The 13,460-nt window shown below is 41.3% G+C and overlaps 2 protein-coding genes across 6 annotated transcripts; one reads left to right on the plus strand and one right to left on the minus strand.

Moving 5' to 3' along the window:
• Positions 1–370: 370 nt before the first annotated feature.
• Positions 371–7,803, minus strand: samd7 (sterile alpha motif domain containing 7). Of its 3 annotated transcripts, none has more exons than XM_026150467.2 (9): positions 7,663–7,803; positions 4,229–4,365; positions 3,822–3,945; positions 3,154–3,278; positions 2,966–3,047; positions 2,092–2,768; positions 1,879–1,994; positions 1,687–1,797; positions 371–1,041 (listed from the first exon to the last, which is right to left on the minus strand). In XM_026150467.2, the coding sequence occupies exons 2-9, from the start codon at positions 4,329–4,331 to the stop codon at positions 805–807; spliced, it is 1,575 nt and encodes a 524-aa protein (XP_026006252.2). In that variant the 5' UTR covers positions 4,332–4,365; positions 7,663–7,803; the 3' UTR covers positions 371–804. The 3 variants fall into 3 exon arrangements, with proteins under 3 accessions (XP_026006252.2, XP_026006254.2, XP_026006253.2); XM_026150469.2 differs by lacking the exon at positions 7,663–7,803 and adding an exon at positions 4,782–5,190; XM_026150468.2 differs by lacking the exon at positions 7,663–7,803 and adding an exon at positions 5,149–5,168.
• LOC113011088 (apolipoprotein D-like) lies at positions 6,482–13,355 on the plus strand. Of its 3 annotated transcripts, none has more exons than XM_026150474.2 (5): positions 6,482–6,543; positions 11,610–11,742; positions 11,860–11,981; positions 12,748–12,836; positions 12,929–13,355. In XM_026150474.2, exons 2-5 carry the CDS (start codon positions 11,623–11,625, stop codon positions 13,168–13,170), a joined length of 573 nt encoding a protein of 190 aa, XP_026006259.1. In that variant the 5' UTR covers positions 6,482–6,543; positions 11,610–11,622; the 3' UTR covers positions 13,171–13,355. The 3 variants fall into 3 exon arrangements, with proteins under 3 accessions (XP_026006259.1, XP_026006257.1, XP_026006255.1); XM_026150472.2 differs by lacking the exon at positions 6,482–6,543 and adding an exon at positions 11,387–11,523; XM_026150470.2 differs by lacking the exon at positions 6,482–6,543 and adding an exon at positions 11,400–11,527.
• Positions 13,356–13,460: the final 105 nt, after the last annotated feature.

Raw genomic sequence — 13,460 nt, forward strand, 5'->3', positions numbered from 1 at the left:
GTTATATGATTGTATAGTCATCCAGGTCATGACTCATGAAACACTAAAGAGGTTGAATTAAAGGCAACTGTCCTTCCTGTTTGATCCTAAAAACATTTAACCTCTCATTCCAGAAGCTTCGTCAGTTCTAAAAGCTGCCTCGACACGCGAGGACATGTTTGCGTGTGCTCCCCTGACTCAGTAGCTCTGGGGTGTTACAGGAGCCAGTTCTTGTTTTTAAACAAGTCATTAAAACTGAAAAAAAGAGATCAAAGAAAAAGCCCCAAAGTAACATATTAAATTAATACTCATGACGAATGTATGCAAACTTCACACAATATTCTCATTGAGCCCAACCTATTGATTCCATGTGATGACAAGAAGATGCAGATTCCTGTGTAGAAAAACCCCCACTTTATTTACAGTATAAGAAATGCAAAAAAATGTATCAAGCATCAAAATCCAGAATATTTAAATATGTCATTATTTTGTTTATAAAATATTTCCAAAATATGATTACTATGCTCTGCACGTCAGCCTACAGGAGCGTTTAGCAGCTTGCAAGAATAATTCAAGAAGCTATAATCAGACTAGCGAAGAAAAGTGATGTAGGACCTTATCAGCGTCTGATACTGTATCTTAAAATCCACATCACTTTCACTCCACTGCAGCTGCTGCTGTTAAATGTATAAAACGTTCAACAGGAACCTGAAATGTGGCTCTTCAGTCCAGTTCAGCACAGTGTAAACAAATCCACCACAGCGGCAGCAGCAGCTCACCAAAGCGTGCTGTTGTACCCTGCTTTGGTTTACATTATTCCACTGGTCAGGCAGTCTCACTGCTGGCAGATGGAGGCGAGTTGTTTTCTGCGTCGTGGAGGTGGTCAGCGGATTTTATGACATCGGGATCTCTTGGACTTGCCACCATCTCCTCACTGTTGCAGTTAATGGGAGAGCCGATCTCTGATGAGCGCTCCCCGGGCTTCTCAGGGGTGGCCTGCAGTGGGGCGGTGGAGAGTGGCAGATTCATCATGTACAACATGCTACCAAGACGTCTGGACACCTGTAGAAGAAGAAGAGCAAGAGGGAAGGAGCACGTAGATGTTAATTGAAATAATTTGTGCTATAACTGAGACATTGGCGTATAAGAATGAATGAAATACAATTAGTGAATAAACTTTTTCACAGTAGACATTTTAGCTCTCATAGTAAAGAAAAAACTGGGGTTTTTAATAGGGGCTGTACTCCACTAAGGACATGTTTGGTTAAACAAACTTTACTTTATCCCTTTAATAAAGTGAGGTAACTTCAGTTCAAATCTGTGGAAGCTTGTTTCTGCAACAACAACAACAACTACAACGAAATGTTAGCCAAAACTCAAAATTTCAGGTTATTATCTTAAAAATTTGACTTACTGACTCAAACTTCTGAGACAATTTGAAATTTCTAGTTATTGAGTCAGAATTTTAGGATAATAGCCCAAAGCAAAAATGGTCTTTTGTCACTTGTGGAAATAAGCTTCCACACAAAGCCCATAAAACACTCATCAAGGATATTTATAAAACCTCCTCACATGGAGTTGTATAAATAAGCGGTCATGTAAATAAACCTTTCTTCAAGATTTATCCTCGTACATCAGATAATCCCTTCAAATCCTGTCTTTGGTGGCTCGGGATTGCATTTCCAGTCAGAATCTGTGTTTTTGTACCTGTGAGCGGATCTTAAGAGCTGGCCCCAGCTTCAGTCCCAGTGTATCCAATAAATGCTCCTCTGATAGGAGGGGCAGCGTCTCTCCGTCAATCATATGGTCCTTGAAAGTCTATTAAAAATAACCCAACATTAGAAAGTCACAACAGAATGAATTTAGAGGCGGCAACTACAAAAATGTGAGGCTACTAACCTGGGCATACTCTGAACACGTGGGAATACTGTTAATAAAGTTGTACACATCATTCACTGTCCACTTCCTGATGTCTTCGGGTACCTCCTCACCATTTAGAAAGAGATTTGGTGGGCCTTTAAAGACAAAAAATGCAAGTATATTAAATAACTGGCAGCAGAACATTTCACAGTTTTAAGCACAAGTGTTATTATTTAATATTTCTTAACTCACCAGGAGGAAGGAAACCATTTCCAGGGACCGGGAACATGTAAGGGATCCCTGTTAGAGTTCCTCCAGTGGAAGGATACATGAATTTCTCCTGGAACGTCGAACATTGGCTAGATATGTCTTTATCATTTGTTCCACTGTTGGCTGCATCTGAACTCCCATCTTGGCTGTTCACGCAGGCTTTCCGGAGGCCTGGCTCCCCATCTTTGTAGTTTTTCCTGCTTCCGGTGGCCAGTTCAGGGTCTACTTTGGCCTGATGATGTGTCTTACTGGTGGCACACTCCTCTCCCATGTCCCCCTTTGGCTCAAGCTCCTTCTCCTCCCCCGATGCGGCCCCTGGGCTCTGCTCTACACTTTTATCTTCAGTCTGACCCTTCACGTTGGACACATGGCTCTCCATACTCTTGTGAACAGTTGGCCTCCGACCTGCTCTGCGCCCCCGCTCTCTGTGCAGCGTGCTTATTGCTGGATATGGGTTGGCTGACATAAGAATATTGTTGGAGTGCAGTTCATCCAGGGTGGGCCGGTGGACGAAGACATCGTGGCCGTCTGGCATGCGCTGACGACCTCTAAACATCATGGGGTTGGAAGGGTATGACATGGGATTTTCAATTCCCATCAAGCCTTTCTGGTGCGCGTTCTCCAGCTCCTTCTGATGCAGGATGGCATTCATTTCCATTCTGAAAAGAAGTGCATATAAATATTTTAGACATATTTGTGCAGCAGTGGTGATGGAGCCATGATATAAAACCCTTGCTGCAGCATGGGTGGGGGGATCAAGTCTCAGTCGCATTCAGTAAAAACAGTGACGCAAAGCGTGCGGTGGAATAATTTCTGTGAGATGATGATGGTGATGATGATTTTCGGCACGTAATACCTGGCTATATTTTGCTTGTGAATGAGCTCTTGTCGCCGGGCAACAGTTTCCATGGGCTCTGAGGGTAAGAAGCCATATCCAGCTGAGAAACAGGAAGAAACAGACAGGCTGTCAATGCCTATCACCGCGCATTAAAACGAGACAGGCTGTTTGGGAATTATCTCAGGCGATATTTCTGTGGTGCTCACCTGGTGCAGGGAAACCTCTTCCTGGCAGGACGTTGGCATGAGGAGGCAGAGGTGGACCGAGGTGAGGGCCCATGTGCATCTGCCTGGCTTCAGACGGGACCATCTCGGTAGGTGGAACTAACTCCCTGATAAGAGGAATAAACAAAGAAGAAAAATTATGAACTGGAAAACACTTTAAAAAGCATATATTTGTAGAATCAAAATGTGGAGGACCAAAGTGGCCAAAAACAAAGTGTGTATTACTCTATTTATGTTTCATTTTTAAAATTAATTTATTTGTATTTATGAATTACTGTTTTCATATTTATTTCCCCTTAATTATTTATTATTTTATTTTCTCTGACATTTCTTTATGCATTTCTGTTTCACATACATTTAGTTTTAACTGAGAGATTTTCAAAATGCCTCTTGAAGGAGGGGAAGAAATTAGGCACATAAATTAATGTATACATAATCATTTTGCCAATTTTGGAACTCCATATAAAAACAGCTGGTTTGCGAGGACTATTTTAGCCTTATAAACATTTTAATTGTCCAAAAGAACAGAAAAGAGCAGCAGATTTTTTACACGGACACCTCTTGCAGCATTTTCTTCTACTCGTTTTCTTGTGGTTGCCCTTTTTCAGACAACTATTGTTGTAAGTTTAAGACAGAATTCAGCTACTGACCTCTCCATGAACCGAGGTTCGAACTGTGCGGGGACCCCCTGTAACCTCTGCTGCCCCTGGGCAAGGATCTGCGGTGCCATAGCCATCTGGTTCCTCATTATCAGCTCCTGCCTCTGCCTCAGCTCTGCAAGAAGTGAAAAAGCACCACAGGTCACCGGGAGGCCGTTTTAGCTGCTTCACCTGGTGCATGCACTGACTGTTAAAGCTGGAGCCTGCAGGTGCTACTGAGCAATCCACCAACGTGCAAACACGGCGTGAGGGAAGGTGAGGGAAAACAGGCTTGATCACCAAATACAAATACAGAACCCAAATTGCCAAATACAGAATCAACTCTGTCTATAAATAAAACCTGAAAAGTTAAATAATATTTTCTTGGTTTTTGTTGTTACGCTGTTCATCCTCCTCACCTCCAGCTGACATCCCATTGACGAGTCGGTACCAGTGCTTCTCATCCAAAGACCCCTGCTCCCCTAGCGCTGTCATCTTCCTCAGCTGCTCCCGTGGGGTCATGACACACTCACGACCTTTGACCTCCACCTGAATGCTGTTAAGAAAGAGAGCCAATTGAAGGATTTCTATAAACTAGACAGTTTACTTGACACATTGATCCTATAACGCTTCGCGTGGCAGGTAAAATAAAATCACACAAGATTATTTCTCACAGTAGCTGAAACTGAGCCAACTACAAACCCCTCAGTGCTGGGTGCGTTTTTGTAATTCCCTCACATCACCATTAGAGAGCAGCAGTTCTCTATCTCACGTTGATTACTGAACATTGCAGGTAAATTCTGCCTAGTGTCTGTTATTACATACTTTATGGCTGCAAAGATGCAGCAGTGATTTCAGCAGCATGTAAATATTTGTAAACGGCTTGTAAGCGACCTTTTTAACTACAGCTAAGTATAACTCTTACCTCACCTTTTCCACAGACCTGGCCTTAAGTATTAATCTTAAACCTACCTTAACGCTAATACCTCGCCGTAATGCAAATCAATCCCGAACCGTTAAATCCAAATCCTAACCCCGTACGAAGGCCAGAACAAACAGCTGGACGATTTCTTCTCATCTTTTCTGTCCTTGCAAATGCTGCTGGTCCTCCTGTACAGGGATAGAGGCGCACTCACATGTGCGCTCACCCCAGATACCCGCATTGTTCTCGGCTGAACCAGCAGCTTGTGCAGATAAGTGCAATCGACTTAGAGACCTCCAATTAGCCTTCCACACTGCAGAAATCCCATTACAAAATATGATACTGTAAACGACAGTAATCCAGCGCTGCTAATCCAGGGCCGGTGTGCATCTGGAGACATGAATAATGGATGCTCACCCCACAGAACCACCTCTTCATATGAGGTTTGCTGATTGAACTGATGAGCCTGCCAGTGCAGGGACATGTGTAAGCTGTGCACATGCACTTGGACATATTATTTCTGCCGTACCACCCTCCCCCTAGTCAAATGCTGCCATTAGATTTGCACCCAGGACTTGTGCATTACCCACAGTCTCTCAAGTTCCCTGTGAAGCCCATCTAATCTGACGACTTTAATCCCTCTGTTAGTTCTGCAACAGTCTGCCACCTACATCTGCTGACCTGCCCACTGTCCTCCCTACTGCCCCATCCAACCCCCGTCCCCACCTTCACAGGCCCCTGCTACCCTCAGGATCCTATTAGCTAAGTCCTGGCTATACAGCACTTTAAAGGGATGTGTTGGAGGTAATCCGCACGTTTAGAGTTTTACCCTCAGCAAACCTTGCCTGTAAGCATCCTGGACAATACACCCTAAGTGCTAAGCCTATTAGTCTCCATTAGCTCCCAGGATGTCCCCAAAACACCTTGGGGATAAATCTGGGGATGCAATCGGTTTATGTGGAGCTATGTGGCGGGAACACATGCCCCCTTCACCTCCCTCTCTGCCAATGTCACTGCAGCCATCAGCAAATAAGAAGAAATGTATTTACACGGCATTAATGTCCGTGTAAATCCCGAGTGGGCACTGAGCTCCGAGCCTCGCCTGAAGTGTCATCGCCTTTACACACAGCCAATATTTACACTTTCATCAGAAAGGAAGTAAACTGCAGAATTTATTTAAAGACTAATTGTTTTTCAGAGTGTGGATAAACACCTAACATAGTTTAAATCAGTCAACATGTCAACGAAGGAACAGAAGTCTGATTCCAATGAGCCTGTACCTAAATACAGGTTCACTCTCAGCAGCAACACCTGTGTTTACCTGAGATCCAGTTTTTAAACAGCTGCACAGATAAATACGGTGAGACGAAGATCTAAAATTCCTTAAAACTAATAATAGTTTTTTTTATTGCAAATTTAAATATCTCCTGGTAAATGGGGAAATATTCATTATTATCTTAAACATCAGCATCATTATCACAGTAAGCACTTTTCCTCATTTAAGTCAATTTATTACTTCAACTCACATTTCTGCACACACAGCATGTGACACCCTGTCTCCTTCAGTTTAACAGATTAATTCACATCAAGCATCATAAACAGAAAATGTACTTTAGGTACCTAAATGTACCTGAAGTGTGTGAGGTTTGCTGTTGATATAACATTTTAAATGTGGGTTCAGCCTGTGCACCAACTATGCACAACTTCCTGTTGTGCATTTGCACTTTCTTTCTTTTCTTTCTTTCCTTTTGAGCTGACGTATAAATAAGTCTGCAGGATTCTAAGCAGAACAGCACAAAGTGTTTTTAAACAGTGAGTCTGATATTTACTGAAATTAATGCTTTGCTCTTTAAATGTGATGCATCAGAGGCAGAAACTGGAGTGTCTGTGAACTTGAGCCATTTAGAGGAATCCTTTATAAGGCCTGTTGGAAACAGCTAACACTCTGATCACGTTAAGTCTCTTAAGTGAATTCGTAGCCTGAGACTGAGTTTACTGCAGTAACAAATCTTCAAAACTGGCTTCTTTTGAAGTGAGACATGCAAATTTGAAGTGGTCGCAGTGTTTTTCTAAGTGAAACTTTAGTCAAAGGTGAGCTACGGAAACTCTTGTCATATTTCCTTGACAAGCAGAGGCCACACCGCAGCTGCCAAATCCGGGGATTGGACTCCTTGGATTTACTGTTGCCTGGTTAATCTCATTACAAGCATGAATTAAAGGGAAAAATTGCTGACAACTTAGATGGAGCCCTGAGGAGGTCATATCAGACAAGACAGAAGTATTGTCTAGCCTTTCCTAATCCCCTCACAAAACACACATGAGCTAAAGCCATGCAAATACTGTCAGTTGCATGAAGCAGATTAGATTTCGTGACAATAAGTGCCGAGTTGCAGATATCACTAGTTTAAGAAATGCTTGTGGTCATAAACTCACATGACAAAGTGTTGATTGAAAGGATGAGTATTAATTTATATGTGCAAACGCAAAAAATATGCAAGAAGCCAATCCGGAAATACTCAGTGAGCGCTATATGCAAAATCTGGGCTAGTTATCATGTTAATTATTTGGATTTCAAGGTTGTCCTTTAATCGTATTGGCCTCTAGATTATCCACATACGGGGAAAAAAGATGCATGGCAATATTTAGCATATTTAATATTTAGTTTTGTATTTTTTGTGGGTTTTGTGGGTAACAGTAGCTTTACTCATATATGACACTTTTACAAAATGCATTGGCAGAAAAGCAAAAGCAGAACGGCAAATTCCAATAGAAAGCTGGACATTAAAAACAGGATAAAACTAAACATAAGACAGGACGTCCTATAACATCACTGAGTTTGTGACAATTAAAGACATAAAACTGTTAGATGGGAACGTACAGAGAAAATCAATGAGTGTAAAATACTGAAAGAGGATGTTTTCATCCACCTACCTTTAGGTTCACACTGCTGAGCAGAGATTGAAGATGCCGGTGTCTCAATTCCAGAAAAATGAAAAAGCCAATAAACTAAAATCAAGTTAAAAATGTTTCCCAAAAAGTTTTTGGCGAGCTCACAGATCTTCGTCTTTCCCTCTTTCACGTCCAACTAAATGGCCTCCTTAGACTTCTGGCCAAGTGGTTTGAGTTCAGTCTGCTGCCAGCTAACTGCCTTAACTAAAAAAGACCTGTTAAATACTGATTCATTTCATCTCCATTAGCTGGCCTTATCTCCTGTTTTAAGCCCTCCCTGCCCTGACATCACTATGATCTCCCATCCAACTGCTTGCTGCACCTTGCAACTGATGTGTAATTACTGAAGCAGCACTGGCCCTAAGCATGGAGTGCTAAACCTCTTTCAACGTTCACCTCACTAATCCCTTGTTAGCACTTTAGGCCATAGTTAAGACACCTAAATGCTTAGCTTCCTTTTCCAGTAGTTAAGTGACCAACCCGTCCTTAGCTGCTCTGTGGCCACCTGCAGGGAAACTGCATGGCGCAGGTTGCAGACCTCCTACTGCTCTAGTTTTTGTTGTTTGTTCACATGTCTAGTTTGAATGTCAGAAGTATTGCTCTCCACAGGGTGCCAAAGGGCTGACCCAAACATGCTTGGTGGTAATTTGGCAGAAATCCGACTAAATGTTGGCCAGATCATCCTCTCAGACCTCTTAATCTGACAGTTTGTGCTCACCAGCCGCTTACAGCATAGAGCTGCACTTCTAGGAATGATGTTTTCCTTAATGCCTGGGGTTTGTGGGGGGTGGAGGGACACAGGTGGTGGGTTGGTAGGACATTTTAAATGGAGTGGGACAGTCTGGTGCTTCTGTATCTCTTTGCAAGGAAGCAATGAGCCTCCAGAGAGCTGAGCACTCTGACTGCTCATCATATACATGCCAAATACATCAGTTAAAGGCAAAAAGGGAAAAGTAGAGACTTTTAACTATTTATTTTTATATACAGTGGACCAAAAATGTTAGAATCCACCACCAATGAGATGTTACTAATGTGTTAGGTTTTTATTTTTTAATGTAAACTCACATTTAACAGTGCTAAATCAACCAAATTCCCATGCAATACTGCAGAGGTCACATCATCAGTGTAAGTGCTTCTCAGCAGTGATTGCACTGCACTATAAAGCCTGATTGTAACTGCATTACAAGTTTTTAAAAAATACAATTTAAGTGATTTAACATCAGTTTAACACGTGACAATTCTTCATTTTCCTTGTAAAGGAAGGTTTCTTCCAGAGAATTTCATCCTACCATAGGTGTGACCAACAATCTCAGCCGTGGGCAAAAGATGGCACCCAGTTTTATTTACATGGTGCATCAGTGGTTCTGTGTCACTCCACAACAGCAGTACTAATTAGTATAACACTCAAACTGCACATAACACTTCTTCTGTGGAGTTTGCATGTTCTCCCTGTGCCTGCATGGGCACCAGGAGAACCCTGTGGGTACTCTAGCTATCTCCTAGAGTCCAAAGATATGCATGTTACATCAGCTGATTAGTAGGTGTAAATGTGAGCATGCATAATTATCTGAGTATCATCTGAGCTCTGCGATAGACTCGTGAACCTGTCCTGGGTGTATCACACCTTTCTTTCAGGGTTAGCCAGAGTTCTCAGGGCTGTCTTTAAACTTTTTTATTTGCGTTAAATACTATAACATGGACTAGCCCAGGGTTGGGCAATCTCAGTCCACGAGGGCCGGTGTCCCTGCAGGTTTTAGATGTGTCCTCGAACCAACACAGCTGATTTAAATGGCAAAATTAGCTCCTCAACGGCTGTGTCCCAATTAAGAGACTGCACGCTTGAAGTACGCGCACTACGCGTACTACGTACGGTGCGTACTATAAGTACGAGAAGTGCGGAAGTGAGAGGCTTGTGAAATGGGACGGTATACGCTTCGTCGCGCTGTTCAGGTTGCCTAGCAACCATGATACGAACCGCAAGACACGTTACATACAGCTTTGTTTGACAGAAATGAAGGAGAAAAATGTTTTGTTGGTCATTCATTTTTGTCATGACATCACTTTAGTTGAGTATCTGAGGCTGAGACCACGGGACTGTAAAACATGCTTGTTGGGCTTCATTTCTGTGCTGAACAGTCATTTAAGATTAGTTAGTAAATAACAATTAGTTAATGTTGTTCATGAGACTAAAGTCAACTCACTGTGGCAATGTAAATATAATATGGCCAATATTATAGTATTGTCAGATTATTATGATATGCAACATATTGTGTTATACATCATTTTAGGTGATAAAATACACTAAACTAAGAGTATCAGATGAACCAGCTGAAGTAACATTATTTAGTATTCCTATGTTTTTTTTTAATTGGGTCAGCATATTTCTTGTGTGTTTAAGCAGTGATTTGGGAGACAACTAAGTTCTTTTTAAAAAAAAATAAAAACAACAGCATTAATAAAGTACTTAAGAATTAAGAGAACAAAGCATTAGGACATCTAAACCGCTAATTTAGGAATCTCCTGGGGTAAGCTTTTTATAAGGGATTTCTGTCCAAGTTGCTTGCACCCAGTATTATGAAGTCACAGTGAGGCAAAGGGATCAGAGCAGGTTTAACCTCAAGAAACGGGTCTGGCTATAAATTCACTGGGTCAGTACAGACACCATCCATCTTCTAATTACAGCAACAATCTGGTGTCCGGATCACCTGCCTTTCCTGTCTTCTTCTCCACACCAAATGACGACTGTACTGAAGCCGTAATCCCTCTAAGTTGGAAGCATTACGTCTTTTGTGGCTGGTGGAAATCTTGTTTAGGTCTTGATTACTGTGAGATATAGTAGGATTCTTCAGGATCAAGATTCCCTGAAATAACAGTTTGTGTTGGAGTTCCTGAACAAAAACTGTGAAGATGTGCTGATTTTATACATTTGAACTTAAACAATGAATCCAAAAAAGATATTGTTGTGTGTCCGACTGGAGGAAACATTGAAAAAGGTTTCAATTATTTTAGCATATCTGGAGGTTAGAGTTAGTTTTGTGTGTGACACATCAGGTATGTTGTGTCAAGGCTATCCGCAAAAATAGATCTCTTCACATGTACACTAGAAAACTGTGTTGTTCTGCAATGACAAATTAGATGAAGTTAAAAAAAATCGGCAAATTTAATAAAAAAAATGAAAACCGATTCATGGTATTGTGTTAATAGAACCTGACAAATAACAGATTTCTAAGACTAAAACCAACACCGATATTTAACAATTTAATATATTGGCCATTTTTATTTCTTTCAGAGATCCGAAACATAAAACGATTTCCATAAAATTTGTCATATGCAATTATCCCATGTTTTAGCAGTTAAGATGTATTTATTAATATTTTTGTTTTTATTGAATTGAAAAAAGGTTTTGTAGTATACAATAATGATGAATGATGACTTGTTATCATTAAGTTATGATTAATCAGTAAGAGCACCTGCTGTTTTCAGACAATCCTTTGCAGCCCTCTTATCTCCTCTGCACACCAGTTCCAGCCACTAGATGGGGCACACACAAGCAAAGGAAGCCATCTTATATTATACATAATCACCTTTGGTTCCCACTATATTTTTCTTTAACTGTTATTCAACAGTCAAGTTCTGCATACTTATCTAACTTTCACACGAAACTAATCTCTTTCTGTCTGAGGCCCCAATTCTGGAGTAGTTGAGAATGGGACCAGATGTTGAGCATCTCATACCTGCTTCCTCAAAATAACCTCACATGCTAATGGCAAGGCGGGGCTGATCACGGCAGGTGTATAAACATTGAATGAAAACACAGAGAGTCACTACTACCCAGTAAAACAGGCAAGTGAGTAACACCCGCATGTACCCCCTGTTGTTTATGCTTTATCTTTAAAAGCTGACAAACTTTTTTTCATTGTTCTTTACAGGTTGTGGAGAAAAATGAATGCCATCCAGGTGATTTCCCTCACTTGGCTGTCCATTGTGGCAGCCGGTGCTCAGTCTATAAAACCAGGAAGATGCCCCGTGCCTGCCGTTCAGGAGAAATTTGATGCTGCAAGGGTGAATACCAAACTCCTCACTCTGAGCTGTATTTTAATTTATCTTCATTAAGGTAAACTGGGATGTCCAGTGTGCACATCTGCCTCACAAACAAAACCAATTCAACTCCCTCTACAGTATCTTGGTAAATGGCATGAGATCCAGAGACTGTCGAACAGCTTCCAGAAGGGCCAGTGCAGCACTGCCACCTACAGCCTGCAAAGCCCAGGAGTCGTTGGTGTCCTCAACAAGGAGCTGCTGTGAGTACTTCAGTGCCTGAGAGCACTTTGGATAACATCCGTTATCCAAAAAATGTTTGTACAAGTCAGAGTCTTTGTCCTGCACCATTTCTCTGGAATACATGTAAAAGATAAAGATATGGATATATCCATGGTGCTGTGTGTGGTGCTGGAAGGGCAGGCAGATTTGTGTCCTCTCAGTCCTGCTCTTCAGTCTCTTCTTGGATTTAAAATATCATTCACAATAAATGGTTATTCCTCAAACCTCAGACTGCATCTGAAAAATATTTTAGGTGAGACACAGTTTAGGTTTTACCATAATGTGTAACCAGTAAATGAATAAGTCTATAGAGAAGATGGATTCATCCTAAAATGAATCCAATCCATAAAAGTTTACCATTCAAGCTCAGTTTAAATGACTCTGTGCAGTCAGTGGTGCTTAATCGAGCCTTCTGCTGACACTTTTTTTTTTCAGTTCTGTTTTAACACGATTCTCTCTTGATATTGTGTTTTAATTGTTGTGCAGTGCTTTGCGACTTTCATGTCTGTGAAAACAGCCTTGTCTGATTGTTAATGGCTGTGGTGTTCTCTGACTATCAGCCCACCCTTTAAGGAAATGACAAATCACCTGCTGACTTGAGACCTGAGAACTTGAATTTTACATGTACAAACAAATAATACTAAATAAAATGAAAAGTACTTTTGAAGAGTAAATATGTTGCTTTGACTCTGAACAGTCTGAATATAAAAAGTATTTTTCTAACTTTTAACTGTTTATCTGCTTAAGTCCTGACGGTACCATTGACAGCATCAACGGCACTGCCAAGGCCGCAAGTTCATCTGAGCCTGCCAAGCTGCTGGTCACCTTCTTTGAGAGTATGGACCCTTGTTTTTTGTTTTTACACACATATTAAACATTTTAAACTGGAGAGCTGAATTGTACAAAAATCCCTTTTACACACCTTCAGACACCCCTCCTTCCCCGTACTGGGTTCTGTCCACCGACTACGACAACTTTGCCCTGGTCTACAGCTGTACTGAAATCGAATCGTTACATGGGGAGTTCATCTGGATCCTGAGCAGAAATCCCAGCCTTCCTAAGGAGACCCTGGAGGAGCTGCAGAGCATCCTGTCATCTTTTGGAGCCAGTGTGGAGAAGCTGCTTGACACCAATCAGGACAGAGATCACTGCAGAGTCATGCACGAGTAAACATGTGCTGTGGTTATCACTGAATGTCTCCATGATAGGTCAATGCATAAAAAATAAAATAAAAAAATTGGGCCTACTGTCAGATATAATACAAGATTAATTAATATGCTAATATAATGTCTGCTTGAACTCTTTGGTCAATATTTATATTGTTGCACCAATAAAAGTGGACCATTCTCACTGCATTCCTTTTGTTTACTGTCTCAATATACAGCTGCTGACACTGACACACAACTGAACCAACACACATCTTTAAGGACAGCTGCATTAGAGTGAATTAACTTTATTTG

The sequence above is a fragment of the Astatotilapia calliptera genome, chromosome 18, assembly GCF_964374335.1.
Source record: "Astatotilapia calliptera chromosome 18, fAstCal68.1, whole genome shotgun sequence".
Taxonomy (NCBI): Eukaryota; Metazoa; Chordata; class Actinopteri; order Cichliformes; family Cichlidae; genus Astatotilapia; species Astatotilapia calliptera.